At 54.4% G+C, this 19,032-nt stretch overlaps 1 protein-coding gene across 4 annotated transcripts in view; it reads right to left on the minus strand.

The window, feature by feature from the left end:
• DLGAP4 (DLG associated protein 4) overlaps window positions 1–15,990 on the minus strand; it is a 93,329-nt gene extending 77,339 nt beyond the window's left edge. For 2 of the 4 annotated variants that reach the window (XM_060120412.1, XM_060120414.1), the window contains exons 1-5: window positions 14,992–15,990; window positions 11,661–11,902; window positions 8,862–8,976; window positions 6,146–6,196; window positions 2,866–3,106 (exon numbers count right to left, since the gene is read on the minus strand). In XM_060120412.1, coding sequence (XP_059976395.1) covers window positions 2,866–3,106; window positions 6,146–6,196; window positions 8,862–8,976; window positions 11,661–11,902; window positions 14,992–15,990 — 1,648 coding nt within the window. Of the gene's footprint in view, window positions 1–2,865; window positions 3,107–3,934; window positions 4,001–6,145; window positions 6,197–8,861; window positions 8,977–11,660; window positions 11,903–14,991 lie in introns of all 4 variants that reach the window. The other 2 variants (XM_060120411.1, XM_060120413.1) reach the window with 2 other exon arrangements.
• Between the last annotated feature and the right edge of the window lie 3,042 nt (window positions 15,991–19,032).

A 19,032-nucleotide genomic window follows, 5' to 3' on the forward strand; every position in this document is an offset into this window, starting at 1 on the left:
ATCGACCCCAGAGCGTAGAGCTTGGGCCTAGTCAAGAGACATTCCCTTTCCCAGAGTATTTGCCCAACATCTGCCCAGAAGGACTTCAGAATGGCCATGGATCAGTAAGTCTCTGAACCCCTTCTCCCTCTTTCTGAACTGGAGTGTGGACTGCAGTCCTATTTTACCAATGTATGCTGGGTGTGTGTGTGGGGGGGGTTGGGAGGTGGGAGGTAGATATCTTTTTTTTTTTAATTTTAGATTTTAGGTTGCTTGATCAAGAGGAGCCACATCCCTATCTGACACAGATCATGAGATATTTTTTTCCTTTTTAAAAAATGTGTGTATGTATGTATGTATGCATGTATTTATGTATTTATTTATTACTCAAGGAGAGTTGATTTACAATATTATATTCGTTTCAGGTGTACCATGAGATCCTGATGTTATGATTGATGAGTCTTTTCAGGATCTTTGGGATAAGGGTATTTTCTGTGAGAGGGACACAAATCAATGTGGCCAAGAACGTGGACCACAGTAAACTGAATTACTGACCCTGATTCTTCACCCCTTCCTCTGTCCACACGGTGGGAGGAGAGTTCCCCATCCCTTGTTTCTGAGCTATGACTTCCTCTAACTAATAGGATTTTAGCAGATATTATGCAAGCAGGGACCTTGAAATGTACCTGTGTACTTAGGCTTGCTCTCTGTGCTTCTGCCATCAACATGAGAAGAACATGCCCTGCTAAAGCCACTGCTCCCAGGAGGACACTTTGGTCCCAGGAGGAGGGTGAGAAACACGTGGGACAGAGCCATTCCAGCTGATCCACAAACTTGGGAGCAAGAAATAAACGTTACTTGTTGTTACATTGATTTTGTAGTTGTTTGCTTTGCAGCACTCTTGTAGCAATAGCTGACCAATACAGGGACCCAGACGGTTCTGGGACGTGTAGCCCACCACCCATCTTCAGTCCATTCATGAGTGACTGGGGTCGGGGGAGATTGGTGAGTGAAGGGTTATTTGAAGAAAATTGTTGACGTGCTATCTGATTCCCCAGGCCCACCTCCTGCTTAGAGAACTTTCCTTGGGCCTGATGACGTGGGGAATCTGATCCTTTACCTGAGACTCTTATAAGACTGTAACAGAGTGCCTGGGAGAGCCTGGCAGGGATACCCTGGATTTGGAGGCCAAAGAAACTGGACCCCGACACCTGCTTTGGAGACTTCTAATGTGGAGAGGCTGGCAGGCTTAGCTGTGACAGCAGGTCTAGAAGGAAGGCTGTAGCAGACCAGCCTATACTTTCAGAGTTCTGCAAGGCACAGGCCTCGTTTTCACATGGGTGAAGCGGGAGCTGAGGGAGACAGTACGGCTGGAGTCGTCATCAGAGGAGTCTGCCCGAGATGCCTGCCTGGCAGGGCCAGGTCCCCTGGCAAACAGAGGCTGAGTGCAGAGGAGGGGGGCCACTGGTTGGAGAAGCTGAGGCAGAATAAGCAGCAGTGGCCTGGAGGGGGATTGCCCATGCTAGGAAAGAAGACACCACAAGGGCCCTGCAAGATAGGAGAAACTCTGAAAGCACCACCTAAGAGAAAGAGCTAGCAAGTGGCATGTGTCACACAGATACTCCTGATGCCAGACAACATAGCGACCTTCCCCTCCCACGGGAGGAACCAGAAATGGCCACTGATGAACAAGGGACAGAGAAGACACTGACCACCACGCCCAGCTCCCCACTGTGGGCTTCTGAGCCCAGTCAGGCCCTAGCTGCAGGTGCGTGAGGTCTGAAGTAGATGAGACTGATGTTTTGAAATGAGACCAGACTCTCAAGACCTGAAAATGAGACTGTTCCTTAAGGTCTCAAAATGACTGGAAAAGCTCGGGGATCTGCCCAGATACCAGCCACGATTTGAAAGGCAATAGTGACACAAAGTGGCTTCTTGCTCTGCCCCCTGCCTTTGCAGTTCATTCAGTCAACAAGCTGGTTTCTCGTGTATAGAATATCCATAAGATTCAGGCTCAGTTACTTATATCAAACACCAACTGAGCGCTTGAAACACGTGGTTTTCCTACAGTAATCCAACCTCAATGCCTTTGATTGTCAGGAGGCTCAGAGTCAAGTCTGAGAACCAGTAATAACAGCTACACTTGTCAGCTCCTACCATGTGCAAGGGCCCGCCTAAACCTCTCCAGGCACAGCCTTATTTCATCTCCCCCAAGAGCTCTCTGGGGTCTGGCTTATGCCTCAATTTACACATGGGGAAACTGAGGCTCAGGGAGGAAAACTCTTTAGTCAGAGTGAGATCAAGGTTCTCTCTACTAAGCTAGAAATTGTGCTATGATCTTCCTGGGTCTTGATGGTCATGGCTTGCTCTGGGACACAGGGTCCCCTTTTTCTCTCATCATGCCTGGGTTATTGTCAGAGAACTTAGAACAAGTATCAGAAAGGATAGGTTGTCCCTGACTGTGAATATGAGAGAAACCTGCAAACCCACCCCTTTGAGAAGGCTCAATGCAGATCCCATCCTCTTCCCTGCAGGGGCCCACCCTCCCCACAGGTTTGCCTACCTGAACTAATCCTAACAGGTAAGTAGGGCTTCAGTAAGAGCCAGGGTCTATCTAGAGAGTCAGGGGCAACCAAGTATCTCACAAGCTCCAGCCCTCACGACCCCCTCACCCCACCCCGAGTGTTGACTTCTGCCTCTGTGACAGCCCCACCTCCACCCCACTGCTGCCATTTGAGCTCCAGTTCACCAGTTGGTGGGAAGTCCAGCCCCAAGGCCTCCTACTTTTGCTAGCCACCCCTCCAATCCTGGCTCACCAACCATGGATTCCTCCCCACCTCCGGTCCACCAGGAACGGTCCCAGGGGTCCCCCATCTCGGTACTCACTCGGAAGCGTGCGACTATTGCTGAGGCTGCCGGTGCTGGGAGGGGGGGAAAGGGACTGCAGGGAAACACTGTCCTCCTCCTGTGAGCAGCCCGCCTGGATGGCGCGCAGGTAGCTGTGGCTGCGGGAGCGGAAGTAGCTGGGCAGCGGCAAGTCTAGAGCCTCCGCCGCGGTCGACTCTGCTTCACTGCAGGCCGACTCGCAGGCTGCCTCATACTGGTCGCTCAGATCTGCCTCCCGTACCTGTCAGGGCAAAAGCAGGCATCAGGGGCCAGCTGTGCCCACTGGGGAGGGATGGGGTGCTTGGTGGTCGGCTCAGCTGCAGAGCTGGAGTCTGTGGGGCCTCACCTCGGCCCACCCTCCTGCTCCCGTCTCACTCAGGACACGGGATGGGCAGATGGAGCCCTTAAGAAATATACAGACTCTCTCACCTCTTTGGGCCTCAATTTTCCCATCTCTACAATGGAGGAGAAACTAGTAAACATACTTTCTAGGATGTTAGCTAGGTTATATCTTGTGTGTCCAGAATGATTAACTAACAGATTTTGAGGTCATATCTGAATTCAGCCAGAAAGAAGGCTATAATCAGTAACATCTGCCCTGAAGGTTGGAATGGGGAGGTGGCAGTAGGTGTGCTAGATATTTACCATCTTACGGTCCAATTCCTTCATTTTTACAAGCAAAGAAACTGAGGGCTACTGAGGGGAAGATACTTGCCAGTTGTACCCAGTGAGGAAGTAGCAGAATCAATACTCCAAATGTATATTTAAGGAAGATTAATCTAGCCCTGGTGTACAGAATGGATGTGGGATATAGGGTCTGGAATGGAGGCAGAGGCCAGAGATGAAGCTGATGCAATAGTCTGGTGAGAGAAAATAATACTGGAATGAGGGTAGTGGCAGTGAGGACTGATTAGTCACATCTGCCATGGACAGTATGGAGAATGGAGGTATATATGCTATTTGCCATCTCACGTCTAGTTCAACCTCATCTGGATGGTTTCTAAGTGTCCCTCTAGAAACAAGATCCTACAAATCTGCAGCTGGGGGTGTGAGTGTAGAGGGGGCTCACCATACATACACTCTCCAATGGTTCTGGAAGGGTCTGTCTGACCCATGTCTCAGGCCATCTTGGTACCTGGGGATCACAGAGTATAAGCTGAGGAGTCAGCTGGCTAAAGATGGACACTGGGTGGGGGTCCGGGAAGACACCTGGGCTACACGGGATGGGGCAAAAGTTGACTGAGCACCATGTGGAGGAAAAGATGAAGCTGGATATGGGGCCACTGTGCCCTGGACCTGGCTGTGTGACCTCAGGCAGGCCAGCACTATCCCCTGGATCAGTGTTTCCCTATCTAAATGGAATAGAATGCCTGTGGACTCGTCTGGCACTGCATCAGGTAAAAAGACTGAATGGATCATCACCCAATTTTTTTTCTGGCTGCACCGCACAGCTTGTGGTATCTTAGTTCCCCGACCAGGGATTGAACCCGGGCCCTTGGCAGTGAGAGCGCGGGGTCCTGAACACTGGACTGCCAGGGAATTCCTGATCATCACCCAATTTGGAGTATATGTTTGGAAAGGTCTAAATTTGCTCTGTTCAATATGGTAGCAACTAACCATGCGTGGCTATTTAGGTTTAAATTAATTAAAATAAACAAAATTCAGTTCCTTAGTCACACTAGCCACATTTCACTTGCTCATGTTACCTTATTGGACAGCATGGATTATAGAACACTTCCAATCATCACAGAAAATTCTATCAGACAGCACTGATAAATTAAAACGTAGGCCATGTGACATACCCAAAATTCACTTGGAGAGGGTATTAAAGAGATAGGTGTTTATCCTCCAAAGCTGCAACCTGAGGTATATTGAGAGGCCCCTGTGATTGCCAAGGGCGATGAGGCCTTGATTAGGGACTGCACGGTAATGGCCCACCTCTGGAGCTAGACTGCCAGAGTTTCATTCCCGGCTCCGTCATTTTCTCACAAGAGGAATATGGGCAAGTCACTTAACTGCTCTGTGCCTCAGTTTCCCCATCTGTAAAATGGGGGCTAATTAGAGACCAGATTTCACAGGACTGTGATCAAGATGAAATGAGATCATTCATAATCACATGCTTAATCACTAAGCACCTGATAACCTGTACCTGTTATTACAGGCAACTTTATGGGGCAAGTGCAAAGATTTGTCAGTGTCAGTTAATATGCTCCCAAGCTCCCAGGGAGAGGCCAGCTGGTTAGTGCTGTTGGTATGTATATCATTGAGGATGTACTATGCGCAGGGAACTGCCCTGGGGGTTTTACATGTGAACATATCACACCCTTATCATGAGGCTGCTGAAGGAAGGAAGAGGTCACCTGGCCCACTGTGGGCTCCCCAAAGACCCTCTGCAACAATGTGCTCAAGAAAAATTATGATATGAAGGTGGGAGGCACATGAGGCATCCGTGGCTGGAATCAGGAGCTGTGGAGCCAGTCACAGTTCTGCCCTGTAGGCCGGGTGGCCTTGGATCAGTCCCTTGCCACTCCTGGCCACAATGAGGACCTGGGCCCAGAGCACCTTCCCTGCCTCTCTATCTGGCCTCGGGGCTGGGGCCTGGGGGGGAGGAGAGGACCACCTCCAGGGGCAGGATGGGTGTGTGTGGGATGGGGCACCCTTAGGACAGGCAGACAGTGCCAGGACTGGCGTCATCTTCACCACCTTTGGTAAGCTTGAAAAGTCTCTGCATTCATTCCAGAACCCTAACATCCTTAAAGGTCTTATTGGAACCCAAGAAAGGAGATAAGTCAGGGGATCTGGGGGCTGGGATGTGAAGGCCAATGCCCCCAGCCCCTGATCTGTCCAAATGGAACAGTCTCCCCAGGCCTTTCCCAGGCTTTGGGGGATGAGAGGAAGGAGGGAGCTAGAAGCTCTCAGGGTACACCTTCCTTTATCTTGGGGTTATTCTTTAAAAAACCATTTTTTTAATTCAAGTATAGTTGATTTACAATGTTATGCCAATATCCTGGGGTTATTCTTGCCCCATCCCTAGATCCTAGCCCATTCTTTTCCATTTTTGAGAAGAGGAAACTGAGGCACAGAGAAGTGAAGCGATAGGGCCAAAGAGTGGAAGGTCCAGGCACCAACGTGATCCCTGACACCATCTTCACTGCAGGGGGCTTTCCTGGTGCTGGCTCTGCTTGCACCTGCCCAGCTCAGGGGCCAGCACCACTGAGGTGCCTGAGACACAGCCCTGGCCTCTGGGATTGGGGGACAAGAGAATGGCAAACATACTGACCTGCTGCTCGTGGCCAAACAACTGGGGGATCAGGGAGGCCTGTCCAAAAATCTGCAGGAAAGAGATGGGGGAGGGTTATGGGGAGACCGAGGCTGGGGGCTAGGGTTGGGTATTCAGGCCCGGCTGCAAGAGAACTTGTGGCTGGCTGGTCTAACCTCCTCCCCAGACTGGCTGAGGCCCAGCTGCTGGGAGGTCTTGGCTTCCTCCAGGGGTGGGAGGCTCACTCCTTCTGGGGCCGGGTGTTCTTGCAGATTTGTAATCTGCCGTTTATAAGTCTTTCTCCTGGGTTGGCTTCTGGGACCATGGATGTCCTGTCTGCTGCCTCTCACCTGGGCAGGCAGCTCCCAGGATGTACAGATTAGGGACAGAGCCCAGAGACTTCTCTTCCCTGGTCAGGGCTTACACAGTCCAGTGCCTGGTGGGAGCGGGGTTTCTTCTGGCAGGAGTTGAGGCCTCAGAGACACAGACAGAGCTGGACATCTCTGACTTTGGGGCGACATATGTGGCTCAGGTCACTCAAGCTTCATGGGATGAGGGTTTGGGGGTTCAGAGGACCCTGGGCTAGGGGAGAGCTGGGGCTGGGCAGGGGGTAGTGGGAGAGACCTGCTGGGGTCCCCAGCCTGGCTGATTCCGTGTACCTTTTCGTGTAGCCAAAGGACAAAATTGTTCCAGGTGCCAGGGCCGGGCAGGGGATAGAGACAGTGGGTGTGAGAGAGACAGACAGACCCAGAGAGAAACATGGAAATGAGACACACTGGAGAGAATCAGAGAAAAATGTGAATGAGGGGAGAGCAAAACAGAGGGAGACAGACACAGACCGACAGGGAGACTGAGGGATGAGAGAACAGGCAGGATGGGAGAGACAGGGAGGGACGCCGTCCATTCAGCAAACCTACGTGTCCTGTGCCATGTGCTGGGGACTCTGTGGGGACAAGACAGCAAGGTCCCCGTCTGTAGGGAACTCCCAGTCTTAAGAGTGAGACAGACATCAACTAACAAGTATAATTCCAGATAGTGAGAAGTGCTGTCAAGAAAATTAAGCAGAGTAAGGAAACAGGGCCCCGGGGACCCCCTGAGGCAAGTGATAGGGCAGGTCCCTCTGAGGTGACATTTGAGCCAAGACCTGGGACACGGAGAAGAACCAGCTGTGCAAAGATCTGAGAGAAGATGCTCCTGGGAGAGGCAGGAGCAAATGCAGGGGGCCTGGGGCAGGAATGAGGTGTGTGAGGGGCAAAAGGGGGCCAGAGTGGCTGGAGCAGAGTGAGTGACAGAGCAAGTCGGGGAGCACATCTGAGAGGGAGGCCGGGCTTCACAGGTCTGGCTTTCACTAGGGTGAGGCGGGAGCCATGGGAGGCTTCGGAGCAGGTGACGTGATTTGACTTCTGTTTTTTACAAGCTCCCTCTGGCCACTGAGAAGAGATTGGAGGGTGGCAGGCACGGAGGCCAGGACAACGGTATAGGTGAGACTTGGTGGGGCCTGGATGAGGATGGTGGGGCGGAGGGTCCCCTGGCCGGGGGTGGGGGGCTCTCCCTCTCCCCACATCTGAGGTCAATCTCCTTGGAGCGTGGGAACGACAGTGCTGAGGATGGGGGCTGGGGTGTGGGGGCTTGGCCGGGCCAGGAATATGGGGTGGTGAGGAGCTGGGATCCGAAAGTTTTAAGCAGTCCGTTAGCCCAGGCCGTGGGGCTGCAGACGGTGGGACCTGGGGTCTGTTCCTGCCCAGAGAGGTGGCTGGGTCTGCACCTGGCTGCCTCTACTGCCTCACTGTGCTACTATTGGCAGATGTCTGCCCTCTCTGGGCCTCGTCTCCCCATCCACACCATGGGGGGAGCCCTCAAGCCTTGACTGGTCGTCCCTTTGCAAACTGTAAAGTACTGTGCACAAGACGGTAGGGGCTGAGGTCCAGGTCTGGGTCTGACAGCCCTAGATCTCTGCCCAGCTTTGCCTCTTCCTAGCTGTTGCCTCTTCCTAGCTGTTGTGACCCCACCTATCTGGGCCTCAGTTTCCTCATCTATGAAATGGGGATATGGATGATAAGGCCCCCTCTGGGGGTGGCTGTGAGGGATCAAGGAGCTAGCTGATGGTTGAGAGAATTAATAGTATAGCACAGCATGTTTACCGCTGTTAGTGGCAGAGCTGGCTGGGCACTGGAAGTCCAACTATCCACTGATCAGGTGGGACATGGAGGTCCAGAGTGGAGAAGCAACTTGCCCGAAGTCACACAGCAAGATGTCAATGCTAACCATCAAGGGAGCCACCCTTTGCTGAGCACATTATGTTTGTTATCTCACTGATTCCTCACAACCCTTTGAAACAGGAATTATCACCCTCCGGTGGTAAATCAGGAAACTGAGGCTCAGGGAGGGGGTGTTTTGTCCTGGGTTCATACTGTCAGTGACAAGACTGGGACTCAAACCCAGGTTCCCAGTACCCTATCCTCAGGGCTCCTGGGTCTAAGGCAGTGGTATGGCCCCTTCTTCTGGGCCCACAGCTTAGGCCATCCATGTGAGGCCCTGTGACTGTTCTCCAGCCGCAGGACAGTCAGTGGGGAAGAGACACACACAGGCAGCTTCAGGACCAAAGACCAAACAGAAGCACAGGGCAGATATTCAGGGACCACTCAACAGAGGCTGGACCTGGACGTCTGTCCTTTTCCTGGGTGGGAGTTGCGGCTCTCCCAAGCCCACTGACCTTCTGGCTGCCTGCCACCCTTACCTGGCTGATGCAACTGGAGTCGTTGAGGCTGTCGCTGACGGGGTTGTAGTCCTCCTCCCAGCTCGGACACTTGGAGGGCAGCAGCATGTCCACTGAATCCAGGCGGTCCAGACTCCTGGTGGGGATGGGGAGCAGATGGGGCTCAGCCCACCCTTTGTTCAGCATGGGAAACTGAGGCCCAGAGGGGGAAAAATGGGCCAAGGTTATCCAGCGGCAGAGGGTAAAATGGAAGTCACTGCCATCCCGGGTCGTAGTGGGGGTGATGAGCAAGGGGAGAGCTGCTCCCAGCTTTTGGAGGCCTTGTGAGTCTGGAGGGTGCCGGTGGCCCTCACCTGTTATGTCCACTGCAACCGTGAGGTGGCAGCACAAGCTTGCTCTTGACTGTTTCAAAGCAGGGGGGGCCACACCAGCTCAATTCTACAGCCCCCTCCTCTGCAGGCCTGGGGCAATTCCAGGGGCTGGACAGAGGAGATGGGTCAAAGCCCACAGCCTTGACCTCTGGCCAGGGCTGCCCAAAGGTCATCAGTTTTGACACAATGTCCAGGTGGCCTCCACCAGGCCCCTGAAGACTCACCACTTCTCCCCATAGCCCTGGCTCTTCAATCTTTCTCACATCTACCTGACCCTGGGCCTCCCCCTCCCCAACTCCCCCGCTCTGGAAATAAGGTCCAAGCCTCCAATAGCTCAGGGTCTTGACATAGACAAACTTGGATTGGAATCCAGCTTCCTCACTGGGTGACCCTGGGCAAGTCGTCACCCCTTAAGTCTCAGTTTCCTCACCTATAAAGTGGGAGATGTCACTGTGCCTGCCTGCTGGGGCTGTAAGGAGGTTTCAGTGATGCAGATTCAAGGGCACTGGGGCAGGCAGAGAGCCCAGAGCGCAGCAACGGCTAACAGATGGCCCCCATTACTGTTACTACAGGAATACTCCTTTTATTGCACTTCACTTTGCTGCGTTCTGCAGATATTCTTTTTTTGGTTTTTCTTTTCTATTCTTTTTAACAAATTGAAGGTTTGTGGCAACCCGGAGTTGTCAGGTGATGGTTAGCATTTTAAAATTAAGGTATGTACTTTTTAAAAGACATAATGTTATTGCACACTTAGACTATAGTGTAAACATAACTTTTACATGCACTGGAAAACAAAAACATTTCGTGTGACTCACTTTATTGCCATATCCACTTTATTGCGGTGGTCTGAGGTATGCCTATACTACTATTATCAATTCCCTCTCATTCAAGGCCTGGGCCCTGGTCCTGCCCACCTCTCCCACCTCCATGCCCACAGGTCATTCAAGGAATTGCAGGATCTCAGGAGAAGGGGTCTTAAGAGATCATCTAGCTCAGCCCCCTTCACTTAAAGCTAGGGAAACTGAGGCTCAGAGAGGGTGAGACCTAGGAATGGCTGGTGGTGTCCTGAATTCCCACCTGGAGGCCATTCCCTGCCTCTGTCCCAGCCAGTGAGACTCCCTGCCTCAGTCTACTGTCACCTGCCCTGCTCTATTCCCTCTGCTGCAGTCCTCCCAGGCTACCTCCTCCAGTGAAGCTTTGGCTCTTGCCCCCAGGAGTAGAAGAACTGGACTAAGCTGGTTTCCTTTAACTCTTCCAAGTCCTTTGTCTGTTTCTGACTTGCTTTTGTTTCTCTTCCTCAGTGGGTTCTGCATCACCTATACCAACTTCCACCTGTTTTGCACTCATTCTTTTCTGTTCTAATCCCCACGGTGACTTCTGCATGTGAAAGGCTCACTTCTCTCTCTAACATGTTAATTGTTGCTTCCTGTGTGCACGTGTTTCATTTTTCACACTTTCACTAACTCTTCCCAGTATTAAAGCAACAGGATGGGGCTCCATTGGTGGAATGCCGGGCCGGGTGATGGGACAGGTGAAGGCTGTCTATCTCCCTTTGACTTCTGGATCCTCCCTCATCCCCAATCTCGGAGCTCAACTCAGGGGGCAATTACAGGGGCACTGGCAGAGGGGGCTCTGGCCTTCCCTGGGCAGTGCTGGCACAAGGGGTGGGCTCACTAAGGGCAGGGTTCTCTAACCTGAAGAAGAGGGTCTCCTGGGGCAGTTCCCCTGTACGAGTGGAAATCATCTGGGGATGTAGCTCCCGTGGGCGGGGTTTACCTGGGCCAATCACTGCAGAGAGACTCCCCTTATGATTTACCAAAGGATAAGGCTCACCTGTGGTCAGGACTTAGCTGTGGGGGGCTTATGGGGTGGGTTCCCCAAATGGCGGGGCTCTCCGGAGTCAACTCATCAAAGTGCAGGGGCCAACCTAAGGACGAAGATCTCAGGAAGGGGGCTAACCGGAAGGAGGGTTCACCTAGGGGGCCTGGATCATTGGGGGCGGGGCTTCACCTGGGTCTGAGGCTGGAGGGCAGGATTCATCTGTGGGGCTGGGATCTCCGGGCGGGCGGCTGAAGAGGAGGAAGGCGAGGTTCCCAGGGGTGGGACATACCTGTGAGGGGCTCACCTAGAGGGCAAAGCTTGCCTGTGAGCCAGGGCGGTACGAGTGTAAAGAGGCTTTCCCAGAGGAGCGCTCGCAAGTGGGCGGGGCCCCAGTGGAGCTGGGTAAGCCTGCGGGCGTGGCTCATTTTAAGGGAGTGGTCCCCTTAGGGAGCAGAACTCACAGGTGACCAGGGCTTCTGGTGCGGGGTTCCCAGAGGGCAGGACTCACTGGTGAGCAGAGGCTTCCTGGGGCGGGACTTGGACTTCGGAGAGGCTCTCCCACGGTGGGGCTTCTGGGGGCAGGGCTGGCCTGCGGGCGCGACTCTAGGGGGCGGGACTGTGCGCTCACCTGCGGGGGTTGCTCTGCTCTCCCAGCGACTGCTGCGTGGCCCTCAGGTAGCTCTGGCGCCGCGCCGCCGTCTTGGGGGAGGGCTTGGGGCTGCCGGCGGACTCGTCACTGTCCTCGTCGCCCATGGCCTTGATGTAGCTGCCGCTGCGCATTCGCCGGCACGGGATGGGGCCCTCGCCCGTGGAGTCCGCCTCGCGCGGGGACAGCAGCGAGGTGGTCCATTCGCCGCCGCCTCCGGGCACCTGGGGATGGGCGGACAGCTATCGGCAAGGGTGGCTCGGGGGGCAGCGCACACCCCCAGCGCGCCGCCGGCCATCCAGCCTCGGGCTCATCACCTGGGGCGTCAGCTGCACGCTAGAACCCCCATCTCCAGGACCCTGAAGCTCCCTCGCTGCCCACTTCGGGGAATTCGGCCTTCGGTGCTGGGTACTGCCACTAAAGGCACCCATCAGGACCCATCAGCAGAGCCGGGGCTGAGAAGGATACCTGGGTTCCAGAGCCAGTTCTGCCGCAGCTTCACTATGTGGCCTTCTCCAGCCTCAGATCTCCGTGGATGCCAGGCTGAGTGTGCCCCAGCAAAACCGCCCAGACAGAAGGATCACAATGGCTTCCACTGCAGCTACACTTCTGAGCAACCCCTGTGTTCCCATTACTTCCCCTGCTATCTCAGTGGATGGCTTATGATCCCACTGCCCAGATAAGAACAGCAGGCTTGAGAGAGGTCCCTGGACCCTTGGATGGCAGGGGAGGATGAGTCAGGGGACCCTAGCACATCAGTACGGAGGTGAGGTCTTTGGGGCCAAACAACGTTCCTCATCCTACAGGTGGGTAAACTGAGGTACTGAGAGCACAAGGGCTTTGTGGGGTCTGGCAGCCAAGTGGTGAGCTGGAAAAAGGGCTCAGTGTTCCCATCTGAACTCCAGGGACCCCATCTGTGGAAGGGGGCTGTGATAAGGGTAAGTAAGGTCACAGCTGTGAGGGCAGCCCTGGTCCTCAGTGGTTACAGTGGCAGAAACCAACTGAGGGGACCTCCCCTGCCCTTCTGAGGCCAGGCTCTGCCAGCTGCTCCAGGGCAGCACACACTGTCTACACTCTTGTTCACTTGATACCCACCGATGTGTCCACACGGTGGATATTCACCTCCTTATGGAGTATGCTCATCTCAGCACTCACACGTACCTCAGCCCGAGCACAGGGTGAACACGCCGTGCCATGTACATGCACCTCAGAGAGCAAGCATACCCTTTCCCAGCACACCCCTCTCCCCAAGGACACACCCCTCTCCCCAGGGATGCACCCCAGCCACTTTATCATGTACCCGCCCCTCACTGAGTGCACGATGTGAACACAGAGCATACACACCTCCTCACGTGCACACCAGCCACCACTGCACCGCGGACACATCTCAACTTGCCCCTCCTCACCGTGTCCCTGCCTCAACACATACAGAGCACACACCTTCACTGGGTCTATATGTCACCGCGGACACCCAGGCACACGTTTCTCAGTGTACACAGCACACCCATTCTTCTCCATGCCCACAAGTGCACACCACACTCCCCAAATCACCAAGCCTGCACAGAGACCATGTTCTTCTCAGTTCCCACATTGCCAGTGGCTGATTCTTGGCTGAGGGAGGGTCCCTGCCTGGGATTCCCATCCCAGGTCCACCCCCCCGCAGCTTTCCCATTAACACCCTCCTCCCCAACTGACTGCCCAGCCAGTCACCAGGACCTGCACATTCCACCCCAAACCATTTGCTAGTCCATCCTTCCTACCTCCACCTGTCCCTTGGGAAGGTGGCTTTGTATATCCCTGCTCAACACCTGTTGCTTCCCCAGCCCTTACCCACCTACTTCCTGTTGAGCAAGCAGGCAGCACCACTCCAGGGACTGCAGGGCCACCGTTTCACGGTGTTTCTGAAGCATTTTCACGTGATCAGACCAAACCATATCATTTGAGAGGGAGCTAGGTCACACCCCACCCCCTCTGATGTTTCTAAGCTAAGGAAGTAGATTGAGAGCCACAAAAGCCTTAAATATATAAAACACTGCCTAGATTTCATTTCCCTCCTATTGAAAAAAACAGCCTTCTCCCCCCATAGTCTCACTGTCTTTGGAATTTTATATGGAATGACAAGAACTCAGGTCAGACTTTGATGTTCATCCAGTTCAAAATGCATCTAATGGGGCTCCCCTGGTGGCACAGTGGTTGAGAGTCCGCCTGCCAATGCAGGGGACGCGGGTTCGTGCCCCGGTCCGGGAAGATCCCACATGCCACGGAGCGGCTGGGCCCGTGAGCCATGGCCACTGAGCCTGTGGTCCGGAGCCTGTGCTCCACAACGGGAAAGGCCACAACAGTGAGAGGCCCGCGTACCAGAAAAAAAAAAAAAAAAAAAATGCATCTAATGTGTTCCAAAAGGCTGGCCAGGCCTATGCTGACATGCCCTCCGGGATGAGGTACTCACTACCTACTGAAGCAGCCCCTTCCATCTGCAGGTGAACCGAAATCTACTTCCTGTAACTTTCACCCACAGCTTGGGCTCTGGTCCCGGGAGCCATCCAGTTCTCAGCCACTCACCCTGCCCTTGAGACCCAGTACAAGTGTAGCAGCAGAGATGTCTCTGAGCCTTCTGCCACTTTCCAGGAGTGCAGCCTTGGTGCATAATAAGTGCCTCAATAAACATTAGTGTTTGAAAGAAAAAAGCTAGTCCCCCAAACTGATTTAGGGCCTCGGGGCTCCTGCAGTCCCCCTGCTCATCTCCATCACATTCCGCTCATGCTGACAGGAATGTCTGCTCATGTGTCTTTCTCTCCCAGCATCCTGATAATCGGGACTATGTCTTATTTATTTCTCACTCTATTCATTCAAGGGTCCATCTGTTCATCTACCCCTCTCTCCTCTCATGTTTCTTGAGCACTTCCTGTATGACAGACCCTGTCTTGGGCCCTGGGGACACAGAGCTGCACCAGATATGGTCCCTATCCTCAAGGAGCCCCCAGTCTGGGGGCTGGCAAGCAGAATGCCATGCAATTGGTCCTCGGAGGGGATAGAAGGCACAGCTTCCATATTTTTCTTCTAAAGGGAAGGGACGTGTTTTGGTCCCTACTCAGGGCCGGTCTCAAAAGGGTCCTAACCAATGTCTGCTGAGAGCATGACCAGTGGAAGGAATCCTCTTACTAGCAAGATACCATCAGCCACCCATTTCCTAGGCAAGTCAGCAGAGGCCTGAGTGAAACAACTTTCCAAGTCAATCTGTGACAGAGCTGGGCCTCAAACTGGTGCCTTCCCCACCATCCCTCACCCTACCCTGACCCTGGCAGGGACCCACCTGCAGGTAATGGTAGGCAAGACCCTGGTGGCAGGATTTGGACTTTAGCAGGCTCTTATCCAAGGTGGCTGAGGTCTTCTGGCAGACCTCATGGGCGTGGCTGAGGGTCAGAGTGGACCAGGAGCCCCGCTTGACATAGTTGGTGTCAGCGCCCACCCCAAGGCTAGGGCAGGTGGCCGGGGGTGCCGGCGGAGGTGGTGGGGCAGTCAGCTCGGCGGTGTTGTTCTTGGTGGCTCTGAGCATGTGCCCACTGATGGTGTTGTAGGCGTGCGTGAAGTAGCGTGGCTGGCTGCGTTCTGTCTGGCGGCCTAGTGTCATCAGTCCAGAGGCTGGGCCACTGCTGCGGAAGGCGCCACCCTCACCATCCAAGTTGTCGTCAGAGCTCCACCAGCCCGAGATGTTGGAACGGCTGCGCCGCTTGGGCTCCCCAGCCTTGGCCCGCTCCTTGCTCTTGGCCCTCCGGCCCTTGCCGTCCTCCAGGCCACCTTTCTTGCCGCCATTGCCACCGACCTTGCCTGTCGTGCCCTCCAGGGAGGGCGCCTTGGTGAAGAAGAGCCGCTGGACTGAGTGGACCAGGTGGCGGATGCGGCCAGGACTCTCGCCCCGGGCCTTGGCCTCCCCGCGGGGGAACTGGAGAGTGCTGAAGCCATCGCGGTGGATAGGCAGCTGCTTCTCAAACTGGTCCAGGAGGTTGGCGGGCAGCCGGTTGATCTTGGTGGCCTGGGCATGGCTGGGGAAGGGGCTCTCCTCTGGCACCTCGAAGTGGGAGTTGTAGTGGATGCGGGGGAAGGTGCTGCTCGGTGGTGGCAGCTGGTTGTTGAGCGGGAAAAGCCCGTCCCCTGGCAGAGCATTCTGCCCGGGGAAGCGAGCCTCGCGGGCAAAGGCCTCCGTGGGCGATAGCAGGTAGGGGTTGCGATCAGGCCCTGCGAACAGGGGCTCGTGTGGTGGGTCCAGGCTGTCGGACAGGTGGCGGGGGCGGCTGTCACCGAGGCCTTTCATGATCCCGGCCCTCGGGGCAGGGGCCGTCGCCCTAGCGCGTTGCCCGGGTCTCCTCTCCCGGGCAGCAGCTAATCTGGGGAGAGAAGACAGACAGGCGTCAGCTGGATTTGGAAGGGATAGGATGCTGGGAAGGTCAGCCAGACCCCCGCAGATCTCAAGGTTGGAAGGATTTCTGAAGACTCCTGGCCTGCCCTTAACACTGTGGGTCGGGAATCACGAGTACAAATGGAGACCCACATACCATACGGATAAATAAAAGCGACATTTCAGGCTAGCGAGACTTTAAACAAAGTATGTTCTACTCTCCTACCTTGACGAACATATTTTCACAATAACCTGGAAAGCCAGGTTCGAACTCAGACTTCTTGGCCTCCTCCGAATTCCATGGCAGCACGTGGTCAGGGGGAAGCTGCCTGCCCTCCATTTTCCTCCTGTCTCTGTTCCTCACCACAAGAAGCCCCACCTATGCGTGCACCCCCAGCTCACTCCACATGCCCCCCAAACAGCCACCCCTCAGCCCTAGGGCTGGTCCCACTGGCAGTGTAGGCCACCATGGGAGGATCTGTGCTGGCCCTGGAAGCAGGCCTGGGGTCTTTGGGGCAGGGAATTCCAGGCTGGGGTCTGCTCGGGGTGCACAGTGTGGCCGAAAGGGGGATGTAGGCTCTGGGTGGGCATATTCCCTTGGCCTCTGAACATTCCTTGCCTCGTGGGGAACAACGAGGTTGAGAGAGGGCCAGAGAGGCCTTCTAAAGAGTGGGGCCTGGGGCCGGGGCCCCTCTTCCCCAGGTCTAAGGGCAGTACCGTCCAACTCTATTTTAGCAGAAGAATCCTTACGTCAGATGTAAACTCTCTGTAAAAACCCACTCTGTCCTCAACAAAAGTCTACTGAGTGTGACCCCTGGGCTAGAGGCTGGGGGTTGCAGCCATCAGACAGGCCAACAAGCCCATCAGCCCATCCTTTCCTACTGGGATGAATCAATGACACCTGGCCTGGGACAGAGTTCCCAGCAAGTCAATAGCAGAAGCATATCCTTAGGATGGCGTGTAGGTGGAGCCATTGCGCCTCAGTTTCTCTACTGTAAAATGGGCCTTCCAGCCAGAACCATCCTGGAAATGCCAGTCTCAAACTTAGGCAAGTCCTTTTCCTTTCTGGGCCTCAGTCTTCCCATCTGTACCATGGGGCAGAGGGGGAGGTCAGAAAGCTTTCTTAGCCCTGGACCCCACTACTCATGCTTGGAGGAGTCCCAAGGATTGGTCTGGCCTGTGTGCCTGGTGTGCTGAGGATCTGCAAGGAGTTGGTGGTACAGCTGGAACAGAGCAAGTGAGGCCAAGGGCACTGGGGACAGAGGATATCTCAGAGGGGTTGGGCCAGAGTGGACGGGCTCTGGCTGAAGCCAGGTACGGGAGGCAGAATGATGGCTCCCAAGATGGCCAGTCCTAATCCTCAGAACCTGTGATTATGATACTTTACATGTTAAACAGGACACTGCAGATATGGTTAAGGATCTTGAGATGGGGAGATTTCCTAGATTATCTGGAGGGGCACAACCTAATCACATGGGTCCTCATCAGAGGGAGGCATGAGGGTCAGAGTCAAAGAGGGAGATGTGATGACGGAAGCAGAGGTCAGAGTGATGTGGGGTCATGAGCCGAGGAATGCGGGCAGCCTTTAGAAGCTGGAAGAGGCAAGGAGTCAGATTCTCCCCTAGAGCCTCCAGAAGGAATGCAGTCCTGCGACCCATTTTAGACTTCTGATCTCTAGAACTGTAAGATAATAAACCTGTGTGTTTTAAGCCACTAAGTTTGTGGTAATTTGTTACAGCAGCAATAGGAAACTCATACACCAAGCATAAGTTGAGGTGTCCGAGACACCCTCCCACCCCACAGGGCAGCTCTTAAGGCAAAGCCCAGACCCCACCAAACACTGCATAAAAAAGACTGGCCTAGGTGAAACCCCCATGTTATAGATGGGGAAACTGAGGCCCTCTGAGGGGACGAACTTACCCAAGATCACATAGTGGGTTCAGTAGCTGAGGCAGGGCTGAGACCCACAGCTCTTCCTATCCCTCTGCACAGCTGCCTTGCAACTGTCACCTGGAGCTTGCTGGCCCTAAGACCCTCAGGGATCTGAGAATTACTTCCTTGGACCTAGACATTTTCATGACCAAATGTGCCCCAAGGCTTCCTAAACCCTGAGACTTCTGCAGAGTCCACTGGCTGGAATTCTCCCCTTTCTCTGCCACAGCCTCTCCCTGTCCCTGGGAGCCTGATGGACCCCACTCCTGAAGTCCACAGCATTTTAGCAATGGTCCTTGTAGCTGAAGAGCCACATCGGAAGCATCTCTGCTTCCACCAGGCGACTTGTCAGAGCATTTATCCCCAGCCCGGAGAGGGAGTCTGCCGACTCACATTTTTACCTTCATTACAACAGCCACACGTGGTGGGGGACCATTATCTCCATTTTACAGATGGGGAAACTGAGCCTGAGAGAAGCAGTTCTAGCCAAGGTGAAATAGGTAACTCAGACTTCAGCCACCCTGTCAGTGTCCCAGACTGTCAAGTATCCTCCTCCACTCCAGCCCGCAGCAGCTCCCTCTGGGCAAACCTCTTCTTGAAGACAAATTCAGGCAAATGCAAAACCACCCTCATATCCCTCCTGCTCCTGGCCTTTTCTTGGCCTCCTTGCATCCCCTCAGGGCTGCTGTGTCCCTAGACTCAGAGGCCAGCCTCCTTGGCTCTCCAGCTGGAGAACTGTGTGTGCAGCAATATGTCCTTGATGCCCACTCAAGTAAGGCCAATGATACTGAAAACTCAGAAGAGTTTGCAAACACAGCCCTCTGGCTCGCTGGCTTGGCAGGGGCCTGACTCCCTAGAAATACCAGAGGTGGAGAGGGCTGGTCCCCAGGAGCAGAAGATAGCTGCAGAGCCCTGCCCCGGAAGTGCACACAACACGTCTCCTCCCAGACCGGGGCACCTTCTCCAGCCCTCCCAGGGAGAAGCTGGCTTCAATTTCATATGCCAGGCACTCCCGACCCCAGGAAT

This window comes from Mesoplodon densirostris, chromosome 16 (genome assembly GCF_025265405.1).
Source record: "Mesoplodon densirostris isolate mMesDen1 chromosome 16, mMesDen1 primary haplotype, whole genome shotgun sequence".
Taxonomy (NCBI): Eukaryota; Metazoa; Chordata; class Mammalia; order Artiodactyla; family Ziphiidae; genus Mesoplodon; species Mesoplodon densirostris.